We start from the raw sequence: 14048 nt of genomic DNA, 5'->3' as shown, positions 1-14048 counted from the left end.
TTAGGACCATGTACTAGTAAGTAGAAGCTGAATATCAGTATAACACACATCTGCACATCAATGCATTTCTAACAATAAACAGAAACACATTTCTGTTTTAACTTATTCAAAATGTTTAATAATAAATACTGTGTGTACAGTTGCGGTCGTTCTTGCTTTGGTAGTCATTACAAGGGGTTGTATCCTGAGTCAGCAAGCCAAAATGTTTCTGTTATTATATTTGGAATATTATTGAACATATTTTATACTTTAAATACTGCTAACCTGTGAGGCATTGCAGTAATATCTCAATCCAGTAGTAGTTTATCATATCTTACATGAAAACAGAACAACCAGATTAAACACACAAAGATTTACACATTTTAAATACTGTTTGTAGTATTTGTATTATTATTATTATTGTATTAAGTCAGTAATCAACTTTTTATGCAATTGTTGACCTAATATGTTTCATCTGGACTTCATGGGAGTTTATATTTCAGAATATTGGTGAACATCTTTTACACTTTAAATACTACTTATTATAATACCTGTGAGGCATTGCATTAATATTAGGATTCTGTTATTTTACTAGTTTATTTATTTTTGTTAGCTAATCCTCTGGGAAGATTTTTTTATTATAACTTGAACAGAGGCTGAGTGGTTTTGTGGCAGACAGAGCTTGATGCATAATGGCCACGTAATGAGAAAAAAATTAACTGAAAAAACTAAACACTAGAGAACACATTAGAAATTGATAACTATATAAACTAGAGATGGACCGATCCGATATTACGTATCGGTATCGGTCCGATACTGACGTAAATTACTGGATCGGATATCGGCGAGAAATAAAAAATGTAATCCGATCCATTAAATATAAAAAAAACAAAAAAAAAAACACACCTCACAAAACTTGCAACACGGCCTAACTCGCTCATAACGGTAGCACGTTGGAGCAGTGCGCTCACGTGATAGAGCGGCTGTGTGTATTTGTAGCCTCGCTACCAAACCAGCATTTCATCTCCGAGGAAGTTATCCCAGAGAGAAGTAAAGCAAGTGTGTAAGTTCATCTCTGAATGTTTGTAAAGCGTTCCCACCTTAAGCTTAACAACCGATATATGGAGCGACTGCCTCTCTCTCTCCCTCTCCAGCTGATTGGCTTTTCTGTCGAGAGTCCGTCTCTCTTCTTTGTTTTTGGCCCACTTTGCACCAGAAAGAGGAAACCAGCGGCGGAACAACAGCAGCACGTTTAAGCTTGATAAGCTGTTGTTAGAATTTATTTAATATTACTTTCTACACCAGGATCCTATTCTAAGTAGCTGACGGCTGGTAACTGTGCAGGGGCGGATCTAGCAAAGTGTAGCCAGGGGGGCCGATAGGGCATTAACAGGGAAAAGGGGGCACAAAGACATACTTTTCTTTCTTATTCTCATTTAAAATGTCTAGCTTTTAATAAATAAATATCTGAATCTTACACCCAAAGTTTTAATCTTGTGTAAAATATATAGAAGTCCATTACTGTATATAGTAACTGTTAAGTCTAATATACCCTAGTAAGCTATAGTACTTTTTCCTTTGGGAAGGTACCATCTGTGCATTCTGCAATTCTGTAGAAGAAAGATGTTGAATCCATTTATTTTTTCTTGAAAAATAATTTATTTATGTGCATTTTTTTTCACCCTGCATCAAATTAAAGTACTAAAGTGCTAAGTACTCTTTAAAATACCAGAATAGGGAGGATGGAGTAGGTTTAAGTTTATTAGATTGATCAGTGTTGCTGAACTATGAAATATTTTGGGTGCAGTGTATTTTTTACATACAGGTATAACAGAATAGCTTTAGTGTTGTTGTTTATTAAAACTTGAGTATGAACTTATACAAAATGCAGCAAGATATTAGGACTTAAAAAAGTGGTATCGTGCCATCTCTAATATAAACTAGAGTTTTAAGCATGATGTATAAATACAGCAGAGACCAATCAGAGAACAGGATGCAGGTGAGGAAACTTTACTGGCAGACATGTCAGGAAGGTTATGACATGAAAATGGAACAACCAGACTGAACAGATAAACATTGTATATATTTTAAACAGTGTTTGTACTATTTGTGTTATATTTGCACATCAGCCTGTGAATGTTAAAAAGTAAGACATTAAATGTCTGGAACTTGTTTTGTTTGTTTTTTATCGTTTACGGAGCTCAATACTAATTATAGCTTTGATAGCCTTTGTAATGGGCTGTGTCCCAAAGTGAAGACTTTTACCTGATAATCTCAGCTTGTTTAAGGTTGATTAATAAATTTTATAGCTGGACGGTGTGGTGTTTTTATTTTTCTCTAATATGTTCAGCCTGATTATTTTTTTCTTTTTTTGCGTAGTGCCTAGTTTGGTTCCACTTGATGGTACGTAAAAGCTGAGCAACAACACACATCTACACACATGTGCATTTATGAAGAATAAAAATAAAGAAACCAACACATTTGTATTTGAACTAATTTGAAATGTTAAATGTGCAATACTTCATGCAAATAGCTGCTGTATTTGCTTTGATAGTCTTTGTAATTGGCTGTGTCCCGAAGTGGAAAATTTTACCTGATAACCTCAGCCTGTTTAAGGTTCATTAATAAATTTTGATGGGGGTTGTGGTAATGCCAGTTTTTATTTTTCTCTAATATGTTCACTCTGTTGCAAACATTCAACCTGATTTTTTTTTTTTTACATAGGTTGTATTGGTGCTTCAAATAAGTAGAAGCTGAGTGACAACACACATCTACACACATGTGCATTTCTGAAAATAAAAACAAAGAAACCAACATATTTGTATTTGAACTTTGAAGTTGAAATGTTAAATGTCAAACATTCACTGGACAGTTGCTGCAGTATTTGTTTTCCCAGTTGTTATAATTGGCTGTATCCTTAGTCAGCAACTAAAGACGTGCAAGTTTTTATTTATACTACCAATTATGATAAGTTTCAAGTCACCATAATGACCTCAGAAGCCATAAACGTACTGATCTAAACACCAAATGAAATGTCTAATCTTCCTAACATTTCCATATCAGCATCATAATCCAGCTGCAATTCCTCCCTGTGAAACCAACTTTTTTGAATTAGTAAATAATTAGAAATGTAATATATATGTGATCATGTAGCTCCTTCCATAAAGAGCAGTTTTCTTCTCCACTGCACAAAAACAATGAAAAAGACCATTTAATGAGTCAGTGTGTCCAAACTTGAACCATTAAATATAGGTGGTGTTTATCAACATGTAGATTTAAATACAGTTTAAATATTGTAGTAATATTCTAACCTGCTGTAAGACTCTCAGAAGCCAGAAACTTAGTACGATGTAAAGACATTACATGTTAAGATGAAATTTTAACTGTAACATGACTGTAATATTGTCATTATTATTGATATACATTTAAATACTTTCATACCATTTGTTTTCTATTTGTATATCAAAAAGTCAGTAATTTAGTGTTCCTTAGCAAATTCTTATGAAATGTACTGACTCTGTTTTTTTAATTCTTTCTTTATCTTTTACATTATAGTGTGGGACTTCTTGGTTGAGCCAGTTGAATCAGGTAAGTAAGCCCTAAATGACACATCTGCACATCTACGTAAATGTGTAGATGTGTGTATCTGTAGATGTGGAAACAAACCGTTATGTTCTTTTTTAAAACTTATTTCAGATGTTAAATAAGCAATACTGTAAGAACAAGCAATATTTGCTTTGATAGTCATTGTAATGGGCTGTATCTTTAAACAGAAAGGGAAGAAGCTTGAGGTTTTTTTTAATATATATATATATATATATATATATATATATATATATATATATATATATATATTACAGTTTGTAATAATTTGCAAGTCACTTATAACCTCAGATGCGAGAAAGTTAATATTTCTTCTTAAATAATTCAAATGTCTTCATCTCATGCCATACTCTTTTCTTTTATGATTTTAACATCGTGATGCAGGACGCTGCTTTGGAGGAGGACTTGTACAAAACAAAGGTAAAACACTTAGTCAAAGTTAAAGTAATTGCATTAAATGCATTTTTATTCATATGGTAGTAATCACATAGTGTGGTCCTCCATACATGTATGTGTATAAGTAACATATGTATGTAGAGAAATATGTCTCAAAAGGGTTGCAAATTTGTACGATATGATCCCAAAGCGTAAATGAATCTTTACAAATGTGTAAAATGATTTGTGTGCTTCAATCTACACACAAAGCAATCTGACCACACCTAAAATTATTTTACAAATGCATACAAAACAAACCTGAATAAATACTGATCGTTTATGCACAATTTATTAATTGTGCATAAACGATTCAGCTCACTAATCTGATCATTTTCACTGTAAACCTGCAGTTTTATTTTTGTTTGTTTTGTTTGTGTTTTTCTCAAATAAAGTGGACATTGAATTTTCTTTCAAAAGAAGGAATAATAAAAATAAAAAATGTGGAACAACACTTTAATGTTAATCTTACCATTCTCTAATAACAGCAGGCTAACATTAATGTTGGTGTAACAAATAATTCTGAACACATATTCTATTTGTCACAGGCTGGGTCTCTGACACAGCGCTCTGAGTGTAGTTTGTATTTGTCTTATGTTAGATTTGTGATTATTGTCATGATCAGGCTGTATGCAGGCAGGAATTGGACCCTGTATGGTAGTCAGACACGAACGTCAAGGAAGGTGGTAGGGAAGCAGACTAGGCAGGCATTTCAGATTTCCAAGGTGAGCAATTTATTTACAGTGAACTTAATATAATGTAACTTAACAAAACTTCCCCCCAAATCAATTCAACTAACAGGACTCAACATAACATGGCTCTGGTAACACAGCTCACCTCTCCTCCCCCTTGCATCTGGTAGAGACTGGCTTTAAATAGGGCCATCAATTTCCCTCCAATTGCTCAGCCAGTACCACTCACTCAACTGAGGGATGTACAACTCTACAAAAATGATTTAAAAACACAAAACCTCTACACACGTCTAATATGCACATTTACACAACTAAATGGCAATATTAATAAAAGGAAAAACATTCAACAAATTCCTTTAAACCTTAACACAAACAAAAGGAAGCATCTCTATGGAAAAAGAAACCCCTCCACTTGGTTTGACCTGCTGATGTCATGTGTGACATCATCAGGATTTTAAAATGAGGAAATGCCAGGCGGGCGTTTCCCCACACCTGACCCTCATGAAAACTGAAAAGACAAACAAAGTAAGTATGAACAAATGACTTAATCTGTAACATAATAAAATATAAAGAAACATAACTTAGTATTTGTCTTAATTTGCAGAATGTTTGATTTGCCGGCAACCGAACGCTTACACAAACAAACCCGGGATAGTGAGTGAAGCAATGTTACTTGACAAATAGCAAATCATAGCAAATGCATAGAAACAGAATAATGTGTACAATGTGCAAAATAAAGTAAACACATATGGGACAAATGGAGCGCATTGCAACTGCTCCTCCACTTTGTCACAGACCCAAACGCAAACTCACGGGAAACAGGACTGAACTTAAAATACAGCTTTATTGCTGACAGAAGGGAAAGACGATACAAAATAATACAAAACCAAATTGGGAGATTCTAGAGGAACTGACTCACGAGGAAACACATGGAGGGGCACACCGTCATGAGGGAGGAGGCGACACCGAATGGAGGGAGACGCGGACATAAATACACAGAAGGATAACGAGGGACATGGGAACACACGGGGAACACAGCTGACACAGATAATCATAACGAGACAGGGCAGGAGCAAACACAACATGACGCATACTGACGGGAGACTGTCAAAGTAAAACAGGAAGTACACAGAGGCGCAGACAGGAGGGGAGGAGAGAACACGGGGAGAGCACAGACATAACGAGCTGGGGAAAACATGGAATAAAACACAAGAAGGAGAAACGAGGCATGGGGACTCGGATATGTGGAGGGGGACACATGGGGTAAGGTCACGAGGGGAAATCTAATAAGGAAACACCTTAACAGAACAACCTAGCAACCCTTAGAATAAACAGTGGACCTAAAACATAATAACATCAAATGACAACAATACAAGAAACACAAAATACCAGGTAGAAGTCCCGGGACCATGACAATTATTGTTTGTGTGGTTTTCAATTAGGTTTTAGTTGAGGATAAAGTCAGCCATTATTTAGTCATTGTCTCCATAGTTTCTGTGTTTGGGTTCTTGTCTAGTTTTTCATGTGTGCCAAGTCTGTTAAGCTGGTATTGTCTTGTCTACGTTTCCTGTTTTATTTAGTAAAGGTCCTGTGTTTCCCTTGGTCGGCGTGCTTAGTTTTACACCTCCCCAGTGTGTCATGATGTGCATTTGTGTCAGCTGTTTCCTCATGTGTTTCCACTTCCCCCGATCTCTCCTTCTGTGTATTTAGTCTGTGTGTTCTATTCTGTCTTTGTCAGAACGTCTGTGTTTCCACGTCTAGTCATAGTTTAAATCATAGCATATGTCATAGTATAAAGTCATAGTTTCTTTGTTTTTCATAGTCTTTATAGTTTCATGTGTATCTCTTGCTACCAGCCAAATGGCTCGCTCTTCATTCAAGTTCAACCACTTTAACTGATGGTGTGGTGCTGCCAATTTTAGTTTTCTTTAATAAGTTCAGACTGTTGTAAACATTTGATTTTTGATGTGGAGCTCTTATGTAATTATTACAGTTTTAAGATGTAATTTTCAAATGAATAAAATAATATTTATCTGTTGCATAGTTTACAGTGCGGTGTTTTATGCTCTGGGTTATCATGTAGAGTTCTGTTTTGTCATCTAGCACCATAATCAGGTTTTGTTTTTGTTTCATCTTTGATTTTCCAGCTGCTGTGCCTGAGCAGCCACCCAGAGACCCTTTGCTGCAGTTAGTCTCCCTCCAGAAGGCGTCTGGCTGCTGGCTGCTTGATCCAGCTCTGGCTGCTGCACTGGGAAAGACCAACGAGGAGGTGGAAAAGTCAAAGCCTGAAAAGGTGCCATGCTGTCAATTTAAATATTAACACAAAATGATGATGTGAGATATTGTAAAACAGATTTGATTCTATAATTTGAACTAAACCACATGATGTAATTAAAAACACACCATAAAACAAGGACACTGAAGTCAAACTAAATGTAGGTCTGCCTCACAGCCTGAGAATAAACATCTGCATATCAGAAGCTAAAACACTGGTGGTAATCACACTCCTAACCTCCCACTGAGCTGCACCAGCGTCTGATATTATCTAGAAACCACACAGCAGAAATTATTTTCCTCATCAGTTGTTGTAAAAATATGTCAGCACATTATTTTAGAGCATTTATGATATCACAGTTTGGGATTACATCAGGAAGAGCATCCAGTGTAATAATCTGCCAAATCAAATATGCAGAGCTGCCCACCTTGGTGACCCTGTGTGACAAAGAAGTACACAAACATATCTAATATTACTGGTTGTAGAAATTAAAATGTGTGTTCTGTCTGTTTTATTTTATTGTCTTTGATTTGGTGAATTAGGCCAGCAGTGAAGTGTGGGCCACCATTCTGGCTCTGATCTGGCTTCATGGTTTCAAGATGGAAGCCAAGGACGAGTGGCTTCTGGCTATGAAGGCTGCCTCGTGGCTCCGTGGTCAGAATGGTACTAGCAATGATAGTAACAGATAAAATAACAGCTTTAAAAAACTGTTTCATGCTACAATCAGCCCCCCTCCCCACACACACATTAATATCTCCTTTAATATCTGTTTTGTGTTTTTAGCACCGTGTGTGTCAGAGTGTGTGGATGCTGGAAATGTCCTGCTGGGTTGCAGCGTGAAGAAAGAAGCTCTGGGACTCTGAGGGTTTTCTTAAAGTAGCTTCATCTTCAGAGTGAACAGAAGCAGGTCTACTTACTCCACACTGCCTTTGATACAGAGCTGTTTTATATCATCAACCCCTTTTACATGTTTATTTGTTATGAATTATGTACCTAATTTTGGTTTTACCATTGTGGAAAAAAAGTATGTGCACAATTATCTGAATATTCCTAACACAGTAAAAGATTGGACCACTGCTGTGGCAGCTCATTCAGAAAGTGTTTTAATTCCCTTTCTCTGCCACTAAATGGCGATTATGCTCATACTTTTACTTCTTTCACACAGAAACACCAAAACCAATCTAAGAAGAGTCTTTTCCCTTCCTGTTATAGTTCTGAAAATGGCTTCAGTTCAGGACATTTTCAAGATGGTCCTCAGTGAATTGGAGTGAATAGAGCTAAAAATTTAAAATAACTATTTACAGTGTTAGAATTTTATCCATAAAACACTTTCATTCTGCTAATTGACACTGATTGGTCCTTGAATATTTTAAGTCACCACATAGTCTTCATTCATGTTTGCTTACTTATGATAGTTGTTCGAGTTGAATGTGAATTTCCAAAAACTGACTGTTTTGTAATGACTTTCCAAATAATACTTAGCATAAAAAGTTAGGAAATTTATGTTTGGTCTCTTATTTCTTTTTTTGTAACAATGTTTCTTGGCAATAAATTGTATATTGTTAGAAAATGAGTTTTTTTTCCCCAGAAATGGTGCCACATTTGTAAGAACAATATATTTGATCAGCAGCAAAGTTGAGTACCAGGGTTGTGTTCATGAATAACTTGCCAAGTCTTCTCTGCCAATGCCAAATAGCTTCCTGGGTGCTGCGCTGCACTGTCAGAGCACACCTCCTTATCTAAGGAATGTTTTATGTGTTTCTTATTCTCTTAAAAAGTTCTGCTGAGGGCCTCCTATACTTGAAGTCTAAGAGCCAACTGTTCTTTGGCTAGACTTTCTTTCATAATCTGTCTTTTCACTTTTGTGAGAAATAAAACATAATTTAAGAACGTATTGTCATAAAAAGAAATGACATCAATAACTACACCGATAACTGCATTCAAAACAAATTTTAAACTTGGCTTAAAGACCATAAGTCTGATCTGAAAATGTCGACCAACTTCAACATTTAGATTGTGACACTAACTTGTTTCTCTTCCACAATGTGTTTCTTTTCTCCTGCTCCCCTCCCCTCTCCCTTAACCAGTTGTGGCAAATGGCTGCCCCTTCCTGAGCCTTGATCTCTCAGAGGTTTCTTCCTGTTAAAAGGGAGTTTTTATTTCCCACTATTGCCATACTCTACCATTCAGGTGAGCATCTGGAATAGCCCATATATGCCACATATATGTGATGCATTTTGTTCAGCAAAACAAAAGAACAAACAACCTTCCTCTTTTGAGCATCTTTTCTTTCTCCTTTGGTTCACTAAACAAAATTTAAAATGCAGTTGTGCTAACTAGCTCCTAGCTGATAAACAAATTGCTTCATAGATGATACCAGCAGTCAAATATGACAAGTACACTGTCAAGAGGACATCCTCTCATCCTCCAAAGTAAAGAAGTATTTGTACTTTGTTACTTCCTGCCTCTGGTAACATGTTTCTCTCAATCACAACACTTACATTATCTAAAATTAAATAAATAAACAGATAATAATAATAAGAAGAAGATGATGAAGATGAAGAAGAAGAATATTCAAACCTCATTTTTCTGGGTTTTAATGATAAGATACTAATAATATACCCATCGTGAAAAAAAAATGACTGATCTGATTAAAGGGGTGTGACTTGAATGAAAACTGTGATGATGGTTACAGATTGACAGAAACTGTAGCATAACACCGGTGCTCTCAGGGGCGGTCCTAGCCTGTTTGGTGCCCTGGGTGTACAATCCCTCTGCCTGTGTGATAAACATGTGTGATAAAATTTAGAAAACACATCGGTGCAAATTACAAGTCTATATCATGATGTCTTCAGTTTTTCTGTTTGTTGTAGGGCTGTCAACGTTAACAGGCTAATGTCGTCATCATAGCTGGACTGGCCATCGGCCCACCGGGTGATTTTTCGTTTTTTTGGGCCGATGGGTTTTTTTTTTTTTTCCGTTTTTTTTCCATAACGGTATAAACACTGAAAGGTGGTGGATTGGCCAGATGCTGGGAGATGTGTAAAAATAACTCAATTGTTTGGTGGTGGCTATCGCGGAGCTTCCACAGATTCAGTAACATTAGCAAGTGGTGGAGGCCAGCAGATGCAACACGCTGGCAGGTGGATGACAGAAAGGCAGGAGGAGCAGAGACCCGAGGCGGTGAACTGAACTTCAGGTAAGAAGTTATGACCTGCAGTCTATCTGGGTCAGATATAAACCAAGTTTAATTGTAGTTTATTTTCGTTATGCTGACTTTTTACCGTCAGTTACAATAACTCGTACTGCGTACTAGCTAGCATGACGGAGTTTATATACTGCTGGGCGGGTGCTGTGATGTTACTGATGTTGAACTTGTTTTACCTTATTTTATTTATAAGGTTAGTTATTAGAGTTTCCAACCGTCCCGTAAAAAACGGAATCGTCTGGTATTAAGAGAAAATATTGTGCGTTTCGTATTGAGGTGAAAAGGAAAGCAATTTGTCCTGGACTTCAGCTGCAATGAAAAAGACACAAAGCTGGAGTTATTCTGTCTTTGCTGCACAGCTGCCTCTTCTCCTCTCATTCTCCCCCCTCCCTCTCCTGTTTCTACTTCAATCATGAAACTGATCAATGATCAGCTGATCGGCTTTTCTCTCGTTTGTTTATCGCCCACTTTGCGCCAGAAAGAGGAAACCAGCGGATGTTGCGCTAAACAACAGCAGCACGTTTAAGCTTGATCAGCTGTTGTTAGAATTTATTTAATATTAATTTCTAGTATCAGCTGATGTTTGCTGGAGACACAGCTGTAAAAGCTGCTAAATGATATTGGTTTGGTTATCTGGTGAGAGGGAAATATGAAGATGAAACCAGGAGATGTTCTTACTGAATCATCAGAGCTGAACAGGTGATGGAGAAACAGGTTTACCTTTTAGGTGACATGAATATGTTGAAGGGAAGTTATGAACTGTTTCTGAGAGACAAATAACACCAGGATCCTTTTCTATGTAGCTGACAGCTGGTAACTGTGCAGGGGCGGATCTAGCAAAGTTTTGCCAGGGGGCCAGGTAGGGCATTAACAGGGAAAGAAGGGCACAAAGAAATACTTTTCTTTCTTATTCTCATTTAAAATGTCTCGCTATTAACAAATAATTATCTAAATCTAACAACAAATGTTTTCATCTGACCTAAAATGTATGGAAATCAATTATTGTACATAATAATTTTTTAGGGTCCCATCATAATTTCTTCAGAAGTAGCTAAGTACTGTATATGATGCCAGTATTTTCCCACATTTTCTACATACTGTACCAGTACTGTGTAAAATGCCATCAAAAAGTCAATGAAGTTTTATTCTTTCTCACCTGTCTTTCTGTCTCCTTTCACTTTTTAAAGGTTGCCATGTTAGAAAAAATATTTTGCCCTGCCATGCTGCTTATTGATGTGGCAAATGAATGGTTTATGAAAATATATCTAAATCTGTCATTTATTATTTTTAATATTCAGTAATGATCATGTCTCACCTCTAGTCTTCTCTGTCTTAATTTCAGGTTTTCACCATGTGTTGTAGATAGTTCAGGAGGTTAACTCGACCAAGCAGTCTACTTTTGGGTACTGTTTAGAATACCAGAATAGGGAGGATGGTGTAGCTTTAAGTTTATTAGACTGATACATATATACCAACAAGACAGTGTACATCACTGTGACAACAGCGTTTGTTTTCATTCAAAGGATTTATGGTTTTTCCTATAATACTTGGTGGGCCAGTCTCTAGTCAAAATGCCCGGGCCAATTTTTTGTCCCAGTCCAGCCCTGGCCGTCATCACGATTAATTTTTTTTTTAAGCAATCAACTAGTGATGGGATTTCCAGCTCATTTTAGAGAACTGGCTCTTTCGGCTCGGCTCACTAAAGAGAGCCGGCTCTTTCGGCTCCCAATTAATTTATTTATTTGTAACAACAATATAAAATTATGCACAAAAGGAATTAGTAATGTAAAAAAAAAAAACGTGGTTTTATTTATATATGTTTATATATAAATATATACGGTGGCCCCTAGAGATAAAGTACGTACAAACTCCAAAGGGCACTTACAAATTCCAAAGCACGTACAAACTCCAAAGCATGTACAAACTCCAAAACACATTTCTAGCGTTAACTCAACTTCCAAAATAGAGCTACCTAGATCGCTTAAATTACACAATTGAAAGCATATGTGTATTGTTTGTGTATTCATACACAAGCACTCATATATATACAAATAATTTTAAAAAAATGTTAATTTACCTGTTACTACCACACACCAAATCCAGTCATTGGTCCTTCCTGGCTTATGTAGCCACTAGGTAACAAAAGCTCAACACTGCGCCTGGCATTCTGGAGCACTTCTGTTGTGTTTTGTACGTGTTTTGGAGTTCGTACGTGTTTCGGGGTTTGTACGTGCTTTAGGGTTTGTAGGTGCTTCGGGGTTTGTTGGTGCTTCAGGATTTGTACGTGTTTTGGAGTTTGTATGTGTTTTGGAGTTCGTACGTGTTTTGGAGTTTGTACATGCTTTGTATCTAGGGGCCACCGTAAATATATTTATTCATTCCACATAAAATGTAATAAATAAATCATATGATACAAAAAACAACTATTTACATTTCAACTTTTAACTATTTAAATTTTCAGCTGTTTCCTTTTAAACAAATTTAAAATGAAACAACACAAAACACTGCAAACCACAACACAATTAAATATAAATTAAAATGTGAAAATAAAAAGAAGATGCACATTCTCTGTCATATGGGCCTGCATGAATAAACTTTCTGAATCCTTTATCATCCGCAACTGAAAATAGTTGTGGATGCTCACTATACCTTTCTAATGTGACCTTGTTGTCCCTGGCTCTCATAGGGCTTTGGAGTTGACGTCACGCCGCAGTGCATTGTGGGATCGCGGCGCCATGTCAGAAGGCCACAAATCAAAACAAACACACTGTGTTGGAAGCAGGACTGCCAGAACCATGCTTAAAATCAGCGCAAAAGACAAAGGGCTGTATCGCGAACGATTGCGTCCAGACGCCAAGAGACGGTACTTTGAAAAAATAGCGTGCATCAGTAATGTAGACCCGTATGAAAAAAGGCAGTGGAGCGGAAACCCAGACAGCCTACCGCCATTGTCCTATCCCGATAACGTCGCGTACCTTGTCTGTGCAGTCAGCGCATACACTGAGAATCATTTTCGGAATTATAAATCCCTGGAGGCGCACATCTAATACACAAATGGTTGGGTACAAGATTTGGCCGTTTTTAAGCCTCCACATTGTGAGTACGTTGACCATATGACCAAGATACAGCCAGAGGTTTCCAGCTGTGCATTGCCATGTAAATAGTTTGCATTTCATGTGTATGTACTTGCTAAGTACATGTGAACAGATCTTGAATAAAAAAAATAAACATACTTTTCTTTTGTGTTTCATATTTCATATGCTGGTTTGCCTGCAATAATGCCAAATAATACACTACTCCGTCAACATGACGTGGTTCTGCAGCATCACACATTAGGATGTTTTATCTAATTATCTATGACCTCAGCGCATTCAAAATAACACGAAAAGCCTATTAAGAGAGATATGAATTTATTTAGAACTCACCGGAAAGAAAATGCCGCGAGCAAACCAACAAAAAATTGGGGATGGCAGAGAACTCGATATCCGCTCGTCTGACCGCTGCAATCCAAGCCTGACGTCTTCGTTTAGTAATATCGGATACATGAAATCCCTCCCGTTGCCTCCAGGAGGGGAGACGATGAAAAGAGAGCCCATTTTCCAGCTTCTTGCCTTCCCTATCGTGTGATCTAACGTTGCAACACAGCACGTACGAACCATAGCTGACGCTTCCGTGTGCTTTCTTTGGCCTACTGTCATGGCGGGAGGGGGCGTGGCCCCGCTCCCGTGACATCACGCTCCAAAGCCCTATTCTCTCTCTTTCCCTCTGACTCTGTTCCTGTGCTATTGCCGCCCCTCCCCCCTCTTCCCAGCGCAAAGCACAAGGCTCGCGTGCTGAGTGAAGCGGGAAAAAAAAGTGT

The 14048-nt window shown here is 37.2% G+C and overlaps 1 protein-coding gene across 1 annotated transcript; it reads left to right on the top strand.

Annotated features, from left to right (window-relative positions):
* Positions 1-8028, top strand: LOC102076363 (von Willebrand factor A domain-containing protein 5A). The gene is made up of 7 exons (XM_019367450.2): positions 1-16; positions 2359-2382; positions 3535-3567; positions 3967-4002; positions 6854-6999; positions 7524-7644; positions 7765-8028. Coding segments are annotated over exons 1-7 (441 nt in total). The 5' UTR covers positions 1-15; the 3' UTR covers positions 7845-8028.
* The last annotated feature ends 6020 nt before the right edge of the window (positions 8029-14048 follow it).

This window comes from Oreochromis niloticus, linkage group LG14 (assembly GCF_001858045.2).
Source record: "Oreochromis niloticus isolate F11D_XX linkage group LG14, O_niloticus_UMD_NMBU, whole genome shotgun sequence".
NCBI lineage: Eukaryota > Metazoa > Chordata > Actinopteri > Cichliformes > Cichlidae > Oreochromis > Oreochromis niloticus.
Note: the sequence above shows the minus strand (reverse complement) of the source record. Positions and strands in the feature narration are given on the sequence as shown.